The sequence below is a fragment of the Onychostruthus taczanowskii genome, unplaced genomic scaffold (assembly GCF_017590055.1).
Source record: "Onychostruthus taczanowskii isolate IOZ18803 unplaced genomic scaffold, ASM1759005v1 scaffold43, whole genome shotgun sequence".
Classification (NCBI taxonomy): Eukaryota; Metazoa; Chordata; class Aves; order Passeriformes; family Passeridae; genus Onychostruthus; species Onychostruthus taczanowskii.
The window spans coordinates 3,369,016-3,384,822 of record NW_024501792.1 but is presented as its reverse complement, the minus strand read 5'-3'; the positions used below and the strand labels follow the sequence as shown (position 1 = coordinate 3,384,822).

Sequence of the window (15,807 nt, the reverse complement as noted above, 5' to 3'; positions counted from 1 at the left end):
ATTTACTGACACTGTGAGTGCTGAGCCTCATTGAAGGGATATTTTCCTACTGATACTAAATGACTAATTGTGCTTTTATAATCAATTATTGAAGGCTGGCTGAGAGAGGAGAGCTCCTTCAACAACCACTGCTTAACAAAGCAGGCTCTGCCTCCCACAAAATACAAATCAGCCTTTCCTCCAGTGCTGATTGTGAAAATAATCTGTGTGAAGGGTTTTATTTCTCCCCTAACATTTTTTTGTTGTCTGTTTTGAGGTTTATTTGTTTTGTTTGGGTTTTTTTCCCTTCTGTGTGAAGGGTTTTATTTCTCCCCTAACATTTTTTGTTGTCTGTTTTGAGGTTTGTTTGTTTCGTTTGGGTTTTTTTCCCCTTGTGTTCTTGGTGCTTTATTTCAGTTGCAACCCCAAAAATGGAACAGAAATGGGGGGTTTTTTTGCTCAAAAGATTGAAAGTGATGAATGGATTTTGTTCTTTTAGTGATTTTATCAAGAAGCTGCTCAGATAATTTAAACTGAGTGAGGGAAGTTGATACAGGGAATCTTGGAGAAGGGAGAAAATTGAATCAGCACCAGCGGGGAGTCAGCAGCAATAGTGGGAGTTTTGGGCAGGAAATGCAGGTTTTTGGTAAGTTTTGGGTGGTGGGGACATTAAAACACCACTGAGAAGAGAATGAGCAGCTCTGCAGCACTGGGGGACAGCTCAGGCTCAAGGAGGGCTTTCCTTGGAGGAGGAAGAGCAAAGTGAAAGGAATAAATTGATCAACCAAAAAAATCAGTTGGGATTAGAGAAAGAGTCCTACACATTCAAGGGGGGCATAAAACCATGTTAAACTGTGCTGGGCAGGCTCCTGGGATGTGAGATTTAAGATTTAAGGTTTAAATTTAAGATTTAAAGGAGTGAGTGTGTTTTCTGAAAGGTTTCATCATCCAAATGTCAAGGGGCTGAAACTGAGGCAGCTCCAAAAAAACTGGTTTGTGCCCAAGAGGATTTCTGCAGATTTTTGTAGCCAGGTGTTTCAATCTGAGTTTAAAAGTTGGGCTCTGTCAGCAGCAGTACAGAAACTCTGAAATACTGAAAAGCTAATTCAGTTTATCAGTTTTTCACACAACTTTTTGCTTTAATGCTTATCTCCAACATCAGTTTCCCTCTCCCTGGTGAGAATTCCTGATGCATCCCCCAAGGAGCAGCAGCTGAGGCTGTCACAACCCTCCTGGAAGGAATTCCTCCCTGCTGGAAAAACACAAAGAGCTGCAGAGAGGAGCTTTTCCCCCAAAGCAGAACCAGCGTGGGCTGAGTGTGTGAGCAGCACCTCTGCCCTGCTTCTGCCCTCAGTGCAACTGTGCAGGAGCCAAAACCAGAGGGACGACCCCCAGTGCACCCCAAAGGAGCAGCTGATGTGGGAACAGGAATGGGATGGGATGAGGATGAAGAAAATGAGATTTTTCACACACAACCTCCCTTCCCACCCTCCATCCTCCTCTCCTGAACACCCGGGCCCCCTGGGATGGGAATTTGTTTTAATAGAGGAAACCCACTTCGAGGGGTTTCTTCTAAATCAGGACAGAGGGGCAAAAAAAACTTTATTTTAAAATAAAGTTAAAAAACTTTAAACCCTATTTAAAAGTAAAGTTTTGTTTGGGGGAGGTTGGGCAGGCAGTTCAGGGTGCCAGCACTCCTCTGCCTCTCCCTGGGGAGGAATTGATCCCATTAAATCCATCAGGGAATTCACAGCAGAGCCAGGGACATCTTCTGTCACACTCCTAATGCACAGAGACAAGCTCTGTGCTGCCTGGCCTGCAGAAAAATGATTTTTTCTCCATTGATTCGTGTCCTGCTCTGAGAATCGAGGGGGATTTAGGTGCATTCATTAAGGAAATCAGGTTTGGACAAGTGTGTGGGGAAAAGTTCTGGAGGAGTCTTTGGATTTGGTTATGTGGGATGGCCAGAGCTGCTCTGTGGGAACTGTGACATCCACCTAATCTAGATTGGATTTGGATAATCAGTCTAGATTAGATAAAAATGCTGTTAAAATCATTGTGATACAGAGAGAAAATCAGTTCTGGAGAGGAGGAGCCAAATGCTGCTCCTGTCTCCATCTGAGGCTGGGAGGGGCAAACAAAACTGGGATGAAACTGGGTGCAGAAGGATGATTTTTATCCCTTTTATTCTCCCTAGATCTATCCAAACCTAGGGTTTGATTTTGGTTCTAGGATTCAAACATCTAGGTTTTGATCTTTGTTGTCTTCCCATAAATACCTGCAGAGCTCTGTCATCAACACCAAAGGCACCAAATTCCTTCGGGGCTTCCAAGAGTTGTGCCCCTCGCTGAGGGCTCCATAAATATTTCTGTATTCCATAAAAAACAGAATATCCTGAACTGAAGGTGACCAAAAGAATCACCGAGCCCAGCTCCTGGCTCTGCACAGGGTTTGTTTTCATCCCTGGAGAGGCAGAGCAGCATTTTAGCCCTGATTTTTTTTTTTTTTTTTTTTTTTTTTTTTTTTTTTTTGGGAAAGTATAGAGAAGTGGTGTGTGGGTGGAGTAACACAGGGAAAGGGAAGAAAGCCTGGAAAACTGGAGTGTGATGTCCCAAACCACAGGCTGGCAGCCTTGCCCATGGTTTGCTGCCTTCCTCGAGGCTTCACAAACACTTTCATAACTGTTCTGAGGGGAGGAATTTCTGCTCTGTGTTCCAAGGCACCGAGATGGGTAAATATGATTTATTTCCCTTCTGCTGTGCGTGCTGGGTATTTCTTTGTGGGGTAACTGAGGTAATTTTAAAATTTTACTCCCCTGCACGAGGGTGAAGCTGGAGCTGGGCTGTAAAGGTGTCTCTGTGTGCCTTAAATGCCCTTTGGGAGGGAGTTAAAACTCACACCCCGTAGCCACCAATTTCTGCTTGATGCAGCTTTGCCCTCATCGGTGAAGCGCAGCTACGACGCGAATTAAATTCGTTTTTAGGGGATTTCTTTCCCTCCTAAAAACCCAAAAAGAAAACCACACAGCAGGCAGAGCGAGGGTTCAGCACGCCTGAAATCTCCAATTTCCAGTGCAGAAAAGAGCCCAAAGCTAATACATCCAGGGGAGTGTGTTTATCCTCCTGAGGAGCTTTTTCCAAGAGTCTCCCTCCAACCTCTGAGTGTCGAATCTGATTTTTTTTTTCCATTCTGGATTTTTTTTTTTTTCCTGCCTCCAAACTTAACTGTTTTGCCACTGGAGGAATCCTCTTCTTTCTCTGTTAAATATTTGTATTCTTGCTGGAAATCAGCTCTACCTCACCCACATGACTGGTCTTCACTATTAATCCCAGCTGATGGCAGGGAGGGGCTCTAGTGGGAGGCAGCCATGTGGTGAACATTGAGCTTAGTGTTTTCCCCCTGCTTCTCTCCTCTCCAGACAGGCAAAATTGTTCTGTGCTGCCGTGGATGTGAAGTCCTCGCCGTGCTGCCTCTGCCTCTTCTCCCCCAGAAACTCCAAGGGCCCTGAATTTGCAGCCCCAAAAGAAAAAGAAATCCATCTGGCTGGATCTGGGTGGAAGATGGACCAGGGGGTGAATAGCAGGAGGGAAGAAAGAGTGAAGTTGGTGATTTTTCTGGCACATGGATGCAATTACACTCGGTGCATTCCAGAGGCGTTCCTTTGAATCCTGTGCAGGTCTGCCTGCCGTCCTTGGGAGAGAGGAAGAAAAAGAAAAAGGGAGGAAAAGTCCCTCTTGCTGGGAGACGGAATGTCTGCATTTTCAATCCTCTTTTTAGGTAGGTTGGCTTTTTTGGTGTTGCTTGCTTTTTATTTAATCAAACTTCCACGAGTCTGCTCCGTGTGCCTGAAATTCATTGCTGGTGAGTTGGAGAAAAGGGGTTTGTAACGAGGAAACTTTCATGGAAAAACTGTAAATTTCAGTGGTGTTTGAGTTCTGATCCTTTTCTGAGCAGGTTGACAGCCAGAGATCTCTGATTATCCAGACTAATTTTAAAAAGTGTTGGTCAAACAGACTCGTTTGAGAATGTGTGTTTCTTGTTTGAAGAGAGCAGCACTTTTCAGGGATAAAGGAGAGAGGGGCTTGGAGGTCTTGGGCAAAACAAGGTGAATAAAATGTCTTTGTTCCAGGCAGAGTGTCAAATTTGTGTTGCTGTGTGGATTTGTTGGGCACTCAGCGTTCAGAGGTTGGAAAGAAAAAGGGGTTATTGTTTGCAATGGATGGCTGAGATTAGAAACAGATGTGTTGGAGTGCAGCAGGGAGCAGTTGGGGGAGAGAAGGATGAGAGAAGGGGGAAGGAGAGAAAGAAAAGAGGGAGAGAAAAGAGAGCGAGGCTGATTTGTTGAGGAGGAGAGGGGCAAAGGAAGGAAAAGGAGAGCGCAGGAAAGCTGGAGGGAAAAGAGTTGGCAGCCCTGAGGTGTCTGAGGGGCTCCTGCAGGGAGCTGTGCCTCCCTCCTGCTCACCCCGTCCTGCTGACAGCTCCAGCCCTGGCTGGGCAAAGCCTGCCCGTTCCGGGGCTGCTGAGGAACCTGGCACAGGTGTGCCAGAGAGGGCTGGGCTCTGCCTCCCTGCGAGGAGCCGAGGGCATGGGGACTGGCAGAACAGGATTTCGGAGCAGCTCTAAAGGACTGTGGCAGGGAAAGCCCAGTTCAAGGCTCCCAGGTGTGGAATGTGGACTGGAGAGGGGAGATTTGGTGGTCAAATTTAACGTTTGTGCAGCTGCTGATAAATGGAGAAGTGGCTTTGGCCCTGGGGATTGCTGTCAGCAAAGGTTTTTCTCTGTAGGGCTCTGGGGTTTTTCTCTGTAGGGCTCTGGGGTTTTTCTCTGTAGGGCTCTGGGGTTTTTCTCTGTAGGGCTCTGGGGTTTTTCTCTGTAGGGCTCTGAGGTTTTTCTCTTCAGGGCTCTAGAGTTTTCTCTGTTTTCTCTGTGAGGGGTTTGGGTGTGCTGGGGGATCTGGGCAGTGCAGGCAGCACTTTGTCCCTGCACATCTGCTCTGGCCCTTTGTGCCTCTCTGTGGTGGGGAGTGTTTGAGAGAGCAGGGCCAGGCACAGCTCAGCCCTTCAGGAAGTGGCTCTGTGGAAATTTGGGACACAGAAGGGTGGGTTGCTCACCTTGCTGGTGGAGACAATGGGGATTGCAGTCTTTGATCCTGTTCAGCTGCTGAATATTCCAATTTGTGGAAGGTTTGGAGAGAAAGGAACAAACTGTTGCTGCAGAAAAGGTGGGTTTGTTTGTAAGATAATAACAACTTACCTTTGCTGCTTTTATCTGTAAAACACAAGTGGCTTTATCAATTGTCTTGGTTTACAAGGCAGGTGTTTGCTAGGGAAGGCAGAAAGCCTTCCTGGAATGGGGAATTTAAATTACCAGTGTGTCCTCAGCATCTCCACTATGATAGGAACACAGGAATGCCCAACAAAAGACACTTTGCCCTCCCCTGGAATCGGGTTTCTCAGCCTCTCCTGTCCAAGCACTGGTGAGGGGAGAATTGTCTTCAAAACTCCAAAAACTGGAATTTTTGTTTCCTGGTCCTACAATGGCCACTGAACTTTACCTGAGCTTTACCTGCCCTGCCAGCAGAGGACTAGGTCTGTCTGCTCCTTGTCCAGCTTTGTTCACCAATATTAGAAGCAAGTCCAGGGAAAAGGAAGGAAATGGTGTGGTTCCCTGTCCCTGGATCCTCCTGAACACAAGCAGGATAGGGAGTCTGATTTGCTGCCTAGAGCCTGGGTTTTGTGCAGTAAAAATCTACAGAACTGCCAGTGATATCTTGCTACATATATGTGGTTTTGTTTTTTTTTTTTTTTCTGATAAAGTGAAGACTAATGTGGAAAAAAAAAAGGTTTTAGAGAAGCCTTAGGAGGAAGGTTTGTGTTTTCATCATTAAACATCCCAATAACGTGGCTAATATACACAAGCCTTGTCTTTTCCACTGTTTACCTCTCTGGGGCACACGAGCAGCTGTGTGAGGAGACAGAAAGCCAATCTGTTTGAAGGAGACTTTATTAAAACAGGACAAGATGAAAGACTTGGCTGAGTGTGGACAAGAGCTCACTTTGCCAGGAGAGGCTGAGGAGGGGAAGGTGGCCCAGTGAGTTCAACATGATTGTGACCAGCTGAGGAGTGAGAATCAGGTGTCACAACCTCCTTTTGTGTCACTGCACCCTTGAAAAGCAGAAGTTTGAAGTGGTTCTTCACTTCAGAGTGGAGAAAGTTCGTAATAGGATGTTGCATTTTTCACCCAATAAAGAAGTAGGCAATGCTTTCATTGAAATGTGTTCCTGAAGTGGTTTACATTTTATGGGGTGGAAAATCTCTGCCTTTCCCCCACTCCAAGTCAATCATGAATGTTTTTAATGACCCAACAACTAAGGAAAAAGCTGATTTTCTTGTGATCAGAACAGCTTGGAGGGGTGATTATTTGTATGCCTGGCTTTGTCCCTGGTTCTGTGTGTACTTTGTCCCTGGTTCTGTGTGTGCTTTGTCCCTGGTCCTGTGTGTACTTTGTCCCTGGCTCTGTGTGTGCCTTTTCCCTGGCTCTGTGTGTGCCTTGTCCCTGGTTCTGTGTGTGTTTTGTCCCTGGTTCTGTGTGCTTGCTCACTGGTTCCGTGTGTGCTTTGTCCCTGGTTCCGTGTACTTTCTCACTGGTTCCGTGTGCTTTTCCCTTGGCTGTGGGCTGCAGGGATGCTCTGCCCTGCAGGAGCTGCTGCCTTTGGGACCAGAGCAGGAGCTGTGCCAGCCCCAGCCCCTCACCCCCCTCTCTGCCATCCTGCCGCGGGCACTGACCCCTTCCAGCAGTGCCGGGGTCACCCCCACAGGGCAGGAAAGCAAGCAGCTCCTCAGGGATTCCGTGGGAGCCCTGTGGGAGCCGGGGTCACTCTGGGGTGCTGCTGAGAGCAGCTCAGCCCTGCCCTGCACGCTCTGAGCTCGGGATCTCTTTCAGAGCTGTCCCAGGGCTCTGACCCCACCGTGCTGAGCCCCAGCTCCTCCTGTCTCACTGCACAGCAAAAAGGTTCTGGAGCAGCTCCTTGTGAGGAATTGCCTCTGACAGCCGGCATTTGCCCAGGTATCCACGGCTGGTAGCTGGGAAATCCGAGCTGATGCAGAGCTGGGGCTGCCCGGGGCTCTGCTCTGCTGGGAAACCCTCCTGCTCCTGCTGTGGGAGCACAGCCAACCTGTGGGGTGCTGGCCTTGCCATCCTGCCCCCCAAACCCTCCTGCTGTGGGAGCACAGCCAAGCTGTGGGGTGCTGGCCTTGGCATCCTGCTCCCCAAACCCTCCTGCTCCTGCTGTGAGAGCACAGCCAACCTGTGGGGTGCTGGCCTTGCCATCCTGCCCCCCAAAGCCTCCCATTCCTGCTGGAAGAGCACCCTTGAAAACAGCAAACCTGCGGGGTGCCCTGGGCTTGGCATCCTGCTCCCCAAACCCTCCTGCTCCTGCTGTGGGAGCACAGCAAACAGCAACCCCTGGCCTTGCCATCCTGCTCCCCAAATTCTCCTGTCCTGGGCCACAGCAAAGCAAAACCCACTGGGATAATTGGATTTTGAAGAAGTGCCCCTGCTCTCAGTGAGGATTGGGAAATTAGTCGGATGCTGCTGCCTAGGAGTGGTGGAAACCAAAGGAGAGAGGTTTCAGGGTGCTTAAAACAAAGTTTATGGATTTTTATTTCCCAAAAACCAAAGGACACAGATTTCAGGGTGCCTAAAACAAACCTTGTGGACTTTTGTTTCCTAAAAACCAAAGGAGACAAATTTCAGGTTCCTTAAAATCAACCTTGTGGACCTTTATTCCTGTTGGTTTTCCAGAAACAGTAAAAAACCAAAGGAGAGTTTTCAGGTTGCCTAAAATGAAGGTTGTGGACCTTTATTTCTGCTGATTTCCCAGATATTTCCAGAATTTCTCAGTGATAACTGAAGAATAGCAAATATATTTTATATTTTCATTTTCTTTGGCTCCTTCTCTTGCCTTTGACTGTTCTGTGGTGCTGAAGGTTGGTGGTACAGGAGCTTTGCCTCACTTTTTTCTAACATTTAGCACAAACTTTGGCTCAGAAATGGTGTAAACAACAACAACAACAACAAAACAAAAAACAAAACAAAACAAAAAAACCCTCCAACCTGCAGCTGGGAAAAGAAGTTTTTGTGTGTGATTTTTTGTCTTGATTTCACCTCCCCTCTGTCACTGGCTCCTGAAGGAATGCAGGGATCTTGGTGGTGTATTTAGCTTTAAAAAGGGACTGTTCTCCCCAGGACAGCTTCGTGGAATTGATAATTTCTCTCAAATTCCAAGAGCAGGCAACAAAACAACTGTGGGAGATGTTCAGGCTGCTAGAGGAGTTAAACTCGGGTTTAATTCCAAGTCTTTATTAGAGCACTGCTCTGGGAATACCTGAGGAAAGGGAATAAAGGAGAGCAGAGGATCTATTTGGCTCCCCAGGGGGAATTCAGAGGAGCCAGACACAACTGAGCTGCTCTCTGGCAGAATGTCAGGGTTAACACTCCTCTGAGACCCTCCAGTTCTTCCAAAGCCAGGGATGGTTTGCATCAAATATTTGCTGTTGAGACACTTGATGATAAATTGCCTGTTTTTTCTCTAGTGGTGTTTTGTTTTGTATGAAATTGTTGGGATTTTTAACATTTAATACCAAATAAACTTTATTTTGGAGGTTTTTTTTTTTTTTTTAATCCAGAAAGGTCATTTTACCATGAGGAGGAAAAGGGAGAAAAAAAAAACTGCCACAGTGAGGAAAACAGCCAAATTTGTGGAGAAAAATTCATTTTTATGAGAAGTAGAGGTCTGTTCAGCTCCATTGCACTGCTCCCCCACAAGTACTTACAACCAATTTTACACTTGAACTTGCCAACAATCAGCGCTTTCCCACTTAGGGGATTTCAAACCAAAGTCTTTTAGCAAGTTAAATATTTTAAATCCTGGGGGAAGGGGAGGAAGGGTAGAAATCAGGAAGCATGCAGTATTCAAACAGTCCCTCCAATTTCAAGAAGCAAACAACACAACCACAAAAGGATTCTCAGTTTTCCATTCATCTCCCTCACCACCAGGAACCGTCTGGGTCAGCGCCTGCTGACTGCCTCAGCAGCAATTTACAGCACAGTACAGGTTTGAATATTGTCCTTTGTATGCACAGGATGGAGGACTGCAAGGACTGCAGAGGTGACAGTACCACATGATTTGTTTCATTAAAAGCCACAGATAAGAAAGAAAATGTGTTTACATTGCTGCTTTCTTTACTCAAGATCAAAAGAAAAAAGTACAAAACAAAACCCAAAAAAGCATTTTTTGTCCATCATGATTCAAATTAAATTGGAGAAACAAACAGCAGCTGATAAGGCATCCAGTGATTGCTTTTTTCCCTTAGGATTTTCAATGTGATAGCCACAGATGATGCTTCTTTAGATGAGACTTGACCTTAAGGGTTACTTTAGGAGCTATTTTAGTAATCAAGTTGACTATGACCATACAGGTTCACACAGTGAGCTCCACAGAGGTATGTTCTGGGTCTTCATCTGGCACCTGCAAATGCTGTGGTGCTTCCACCAATATCCCACACAGACAATACCCACCCCAAGGTGAATCTGTGTGTTAACACTAATGTGCAGCCTGGGGTACCCAGCCAGGCAGGCAAAAGTACAGAAGAAGCCCTGATCTCTGCCTAAACTTCCCAAGTCTTGGTGGCTCCAAGGTACATCCACAAACATCAGTCATTTGGTCAATGAGTTTCAGGGTGCTTAAAACAAAGTTTATGGATTTTTGTTTCCCAAAAACCAAAGGAGAGTTTGCAGCTTCCTTAAAACAAAGTTCATGGACCTTTACTTCTCAAAAACCAAAGGACACAGATTTCAGGGTGCCTAAAACAAACCTTGTGGACTTTTGTTTCCTAAAAACCAAAGGAGACAAATTTCAGGTTCCTTAAAATCAACCTTGTGGACCTTTATTCCTGTTGGTTTTCCAGAAACAGTAAAAAACCAAAGGAGAGTTTTCAGGTTGCCTAAAATGAATGTTGTGGACCTTTATTTCTGCTGATTTTCCAGATATTTCCAGAATTTCTCAGTGATAACTGCAGAATAGCAAATATATATTTTCATTTTCTTTGGCTCTCTCTCTTGCCTTTGACTGTTCTGTGGTGCTGAAGGTTGGTGGTACAGGAGCTTTGCCTCACTTTTTTCTAACATTTAGCACAAACTTTGGCTCAGAAATGGTGTAAACAACAACAAGAACAAAACAAAACAAAAAAAACCAAATAAACAAAAAAAACCCCCAACCTGCAGCTGGGAAAAGAAGTTTTTTGTGTGATTTTTTGTCTTGATTTCACCTCTCCTCTGTCACTGGCTCCTGAAGGAATGCAGGGATCTTGGTGGTGTATTTAGCTTTAAAAAGGGACTGTTCTCCCCAGGACAGCTTCGTGGAATTGATAATTTCTCTCAAATTCCAAGAGCAGGCAACAAAACAACTGTGGGAGATGTTCAGGCTGCTAGAGGAGTTAAACTCGGGTTTAATTCCAAGTCTTTATTAGAGCACTGCTCTGGGAATACCTGAGGAAAGGGAATAAAGGAGAGCAGAGGATCTATTTGGCTCCCCAGGGGGAATTCAGAGGAGCCAGACACAACTGAGCTGCTCTCTGGCAGAATGTCAGGGTTAACACTCCTCTGAGACACTCCAGCTCTTCCAAAGCCAGGGATGGTTTGCATCAAATATTTGCTGTTGAGACACTTGATGATAAATTGCCTGTTTTTTCTCTAGTGGTGCTTTGTTTTGTATGAAATTGTTGGGATTTTTAACATTTAATACCAAATAAATTTTATTTTGGAGGTTTTTTTTTTTTTTTAATCCAGAAAGGTCATTTTACCATGAGGAGGAAAAGGGAGAAAAAAAAAACTGCCACAGTGAGGAAAACAGCCAAATTTGTGGAGAAAAATTCATTTTTATGAGAAGTAGAGGTGGAGGGAAGGCAAATTTTCTGAATTTCCCATGGAAAACAAGTGGTGTTTTGCCTTGGTACCCACCCTGGCTTTGTCTATTCCACACAAAATTAGTGGTTTGGTTTTGGGGGGGCCCTGGCCCACTTCAGAAGGATATTTTGTGTGAGAGCAGCACAAGTTTCTTGGCAGAAATGCCACTGCACAACGGGCAGGGAGGGATCCTGGTGTTTATCCTCAGGATCACAAGCATCACCCCTGTTCTCCTCCAGGCAAACACAGGCCTTTGGAGGGGATTCAGCAGGTTTGCAGCCTGGGATTTGTTTTCAGAACCAGAAAGGGACGTAAAAAGACTTAAATGTGTTTGGAAAATCTTTTAGGTCTAAACCTTTGTTACACTGGACTAAAAATTACGTGTAATACCAAAAAAAATTGGTGTTACAATGCTACAAATGGTGCTGCAAGCTGCTTTCTGCACCTTTCCCCCACAATTTCAGTCAAAATTCACCTTAAATCCCTAGCTAAGCAATGCCCTGTGTTAGCCCGGGCTGCAGGCAGTGTTTGTGCCTCTGAAATGTGTTTTATTGTGCACAGCTTGTGTGCTGCAGAAGAGGCTGCTCTGGGGGCAGAAGGAGCTCGGTGGTGCCTTGATGAAAAGATGAATGGGTCTGGTTTGGTTGGTTTTTTTTGTGTTTGGGATTGTTTTGTTTTTGTTGGGTTTTGGGTTTGTTTTTTTTTTTTTTTTCGTGTAGGTTTGTTTTTACTTTTTTTCCCCCCCAAAGTTATGCCTTCATTTGTTTTTAGAAATGCTCAGTTTACAGAAGCAGCCCAGCAAAAAGTCAAGGGTGAAGCCAGGTCAGGGAGGTCCGTGAGCAGAGCCTCAGATGACAGGACAGTGCAGGATGCTGGGCAGGAAGCACAACAATGGAAAATGTGTGAGAAGTCGAGAGGCACGAGGCTGAATTCCAGCTCCTCCATCTCCTGGGCTCTCTCCTCCCCTCGGCATTGCTGGGGACAGTGGCAGCCACCTCTGTGCTCTGTCACTTTTCCTTTAGCTCCACCAGGGCTAAAATGTGTTTCCTTGGAGTGCAAGGGGAACCTGGAGCTCTGCACTGGTTATCAACCCAGAATAAATAATAAATTATATAAATAATATAAATAAAGCTGCTCCTTCTTGCCAGAAATATCCCAGGCCTAGAAAAGGAGATTGGGCACCAGGCCAGGCTCTCCTAAAGCACACCTTGGCACCCAGGTTTATTTATCTGGCTCCTTAATGAGCTCTGGCTCTTCTTTGCAACAAGTTGTAAAGAGAACAGAGCAGCTCTAAGGTGCTGGATGTGACAGAAAGCCACAAACCCCATCCTGTCCTCATCTGCTCCTTCCCTTCCTCCAGGAAATCATTTGGCAGCTGAAAAAGGCAAATGTTTAACGGGGAACTTCCCAGCCCCTGCCCCAGGGTGTCAGATTCGCTGTCCCACGAGGATCAATACCCATCACAGCCTCTCCCTCCTCCTGGGGAGCTGCCACCATGGGGGTTTTTTGGGGTTTTTTTTTGTGGCAGGAAAACCAGGCTGAACCCTGGCTGGGTGGAAAGGTTGGAGCTGATCTCCGTGCCTGCAGCCGAGCTGCCTTTGGAGGGAAAAGGTCACTGAGGATTGGGGTGGGTTTGTGACATTGCCTGGCAGCAGGGAGGCTGCTCTGAAATGGAGCGTGCAGGGTTGGAGGCAAGGGATGACCACGGCTCGGGCTCCCTGAGGGAAAGGGTCACTCCAAGAGAGAGATTTTGTTCCCCCCACGTTGCACAGCGAGCATCTAAAGCACATCTGAGACCGGGGGAAACACACACAGGTGGCTGCTGATGGTGATGGGGCACTCGGAACACGTCTAAATTAAAATAATTTTAACTTCAAGTCGTTTTCCTCCTGATCCATCCCCTGCTGTGGGCACAGCAGTGATGTGCAGATCATTAACAAAGAGCTGGATCCAAGCTGAAATCCTTCACCTGCCACCTGGAGGGACTTGGCTTTATTTTCTAATCAGATGTTTCTCACATATTAATGGGTTTTTTTGGTACCACTGTGCTGATGTTAAAAACGGGACCACACTGCTGGTGCTAGATGTAAAACTACCCTTTCAACCCCTTTTACAATAACCAAATTAATAGTACATATTTAACAATTATCACCTATTTTACAACCGTTTCTAACCTATTTTTAACACTGAAGAACTCCGCTGGTGGTGTGAAGTGCTGCTGTGCTCTCAGAGAAACCTCACAGGAAGGAAATCCCGGGCTCTCAATCACCTCGTGCTGCACATGGAAAAAGGAAAATGAGTTTTTAACAAACGCATGGAGTGTATCGTGGCTGTGAGGTCTTCTGAACAGATTCTTTCCCCAAGTGCCTGGATGGGCTGTTAGGAAGCCTTTTCAGAAATTAAAAAAAAATAATAATCATTACTCCATTCCACTCCCTCTGTGCTTCAGCAAAATATTGGAATTAGGTGGTTTTCCAGTATTTGCAATGTTTGAGATGGGTGCTGGATGAGTGTCATGGATTACTCAGGCTGTGGTTTTCCTTGCAGATTTGATAGAATTTCAAAGGTCACAGGAATATTTAATAGAGATTTGGACTTTTATTGGCCAGGTGGGGCCAGAAATCACAGGGTGTCTTTGTGTGTTTGTGCTTTCATCTAACACAGCCAGCCTGGAATATTGACCTGAACCAGAGCCAGGCACTTCTTCTATATTTTTTTTTTTTTTTAATTTAAAAAAAATATTGCAGGGTTTTCAACCTTGAAGGCAAATCACTTTATGACTTCATTGTTTAAATTTAGGTTTTGTTTTGCGGGGGGATCGTTAGACTTGAAGCAAAAGCCTTGTAGCCCAGGGACTGTCACTTCTGATTACTTCCAGTGACACTTCCAATTATTTCCAATCACAATTCCAGGGACAAGAGGAAAAAAGGAGCCACGTTCTCCAACATCAGGGCTTTATTTTCCCCTTTTTTTCCTTTTCCTTTTCCCTGAACAAAGCAGCATTTCTCGAAGCTGCGCAGGGAGAGGCGCAGAGGCAGATTTGGAGCTGGAATTCCAGGCTGGATCTGCTGCACTGGGAATGCTGCTCTGGCTCCTGCCTTGCTGGGCAATATGAAGGAAATTGCTTCATGCTCCCCAGGCACTGGCTGGCACTAGCACTCCAGAGCAGCAGCAGCAGGCTGCTCAGCCTCCCTGCCCTCCTGGGAGCTGCACAGGAGCTGCTGCTGCAGGGCAGGACACACCACGGGACACAGGGATCTGCTGGGACAGCCTGGGGGACTCCCAGGGACACCAAACACAGGACTTGGTGCACTGAGTTTGGCACAGGGACAAAAGAATCTCCTGGGACAGCTTGGGGGACTCCCAGGGACACCAAACACAGGACTTGGTGCACTGAGTTTGGCCCAGGGACACAGAAAATCTCTGTGAGATCTTGAGAGACTCCCAGGGACACCAAAACCCAGGATTTGGTGCAGTGTGTTTCGTCCAGAGACGCAAAAAATCTGTTGGGAGAGCTTGAGTGACTTCCCAGGGACACCAAACCCAGGATTTGGTGCACTGAGTTTGGCCCAGGGACACAAAAAATCTGCTGGGGTAGCTTGAGGGACACAGCAATCTCCTGGGGGAGCTTGAGTGATTTCCAGAGACACCAAAACCCAGGATTTGGTGTAGTGAGTTTCCCCAGGGACACAAAAAATCTGTTGGGAGAGATTGAGAGACTCCCAAGGACACCAAACACAGGATTTGGTGTAGTGAGTTTCCCCAGGGGACACAAAAAAATCTGGGGGAGCTTGAGAGACTCCCAGGGACACCAAACCCAGGATTTTGTGCAGTGAGTTCTGCCCAGGGACACAAAAATTCTGCTGGGAGAACTTGAGGGACAGAAGAATGTGCTGGGGGGGGGCTTGAGTGATTTCCAGAGACACCAAAACCCAGGATTTGGTGCAGGGAGTTTGGCACAGGGACACAGGAATCTCTTTGGGGGTCCTGAGGGACTTCCCAGGGACACCAAACCCAGGATTTGGTGCAGTGAGTTTGGCACAGGGACACAGGAATTTCTTGGGGGGTCCTGAGGGACTCCCAGGGACACCAAACCCGGGATTTGGTGCAGTGAGTTTGGCCCAGACCAGCCCAGGCTGCTGCACCCTCCCAAAAACAAAGCAGGAGCACTGCCTGGTTTCCAGAGGTCTCTGTAGCCTGACTTGGAAGCCCCGGAGCATCAAACCAGTCTGAAATGGTGTCAGAGCTCTCAGTCACACTCAGTGCAGCTCTCACTCCCCCAGTGCTGCTGCACAGGGCCGTGAGGCTCTGCTGAGCGTGGGGGTTGGCAGCTCTTTGCTTCATTTGCTTCACAGTGGTGCAAGAGCTGGGCTCTGCCAGAAGGGGATTAATATTGATATTAATGTTTTATTAAGACTTTATTTATAATATTAATATTTTATTAATACTGAATTAATGTATATTTGACATTTGGGTGCTGTATTAATGTTTATTTGCCATTTGGATACTGAATTAATGTTTGTTTATTTATATTCATATAAATTATTTATGTATTTATATATATTTATGTCTTTATATATACTTGTACATTGCATTAGTATTTACTATTTGTACATTGTGCAAATGGATGAGCAGCAAACCTGGAGTGGTTTTTAGAGCCAGATTTGAAGAACCTGAGTTAATTTAGGATGCTGGACCTGAACATTTCCAAAACAGCAGCAAATGGATGTACCTTTACGTGGTGACTGACAACTTTTAACTTTTAAAATAGGAATTAGATTTATCAGTGACCTGGCTGGGTGGTTGCTGCTCCCTGCCCTCAGCCCTGGTGCAGTTTGGGTTTTGTGACACTTCAGCACGGC

General features: G+C 46.2%; 1 protein-coding gene across 2 annotated transcripts in view; it reads left to right on the top strand.

Moving 5' to 3' along the window:
- Positions 1 to 3,410: 3,410 nt before the first annotated feature.
- LOC121340896 (CXADR like membrane protein) overlaps positions 3,411 to 15,807 on the top strand; it is a 55,032-nt gene continuing 42,635 nt past the window's right edge. For both annotated transcript variants that reach the window (XM_041413963.1, XM_041413964.1), the window contains exon 1: positions 3,411 to 3,756. In XM_041413963.1, the coding sequence (XP_041269897.1) occupies positions 3,729 to 3,756 (28 nt within the window). In that variant the 5' untranslated portion in view covers positions 3,411 to 3,728. The remainder of the gene's footprint in view (positions 3,757 to 15,807) is intronic.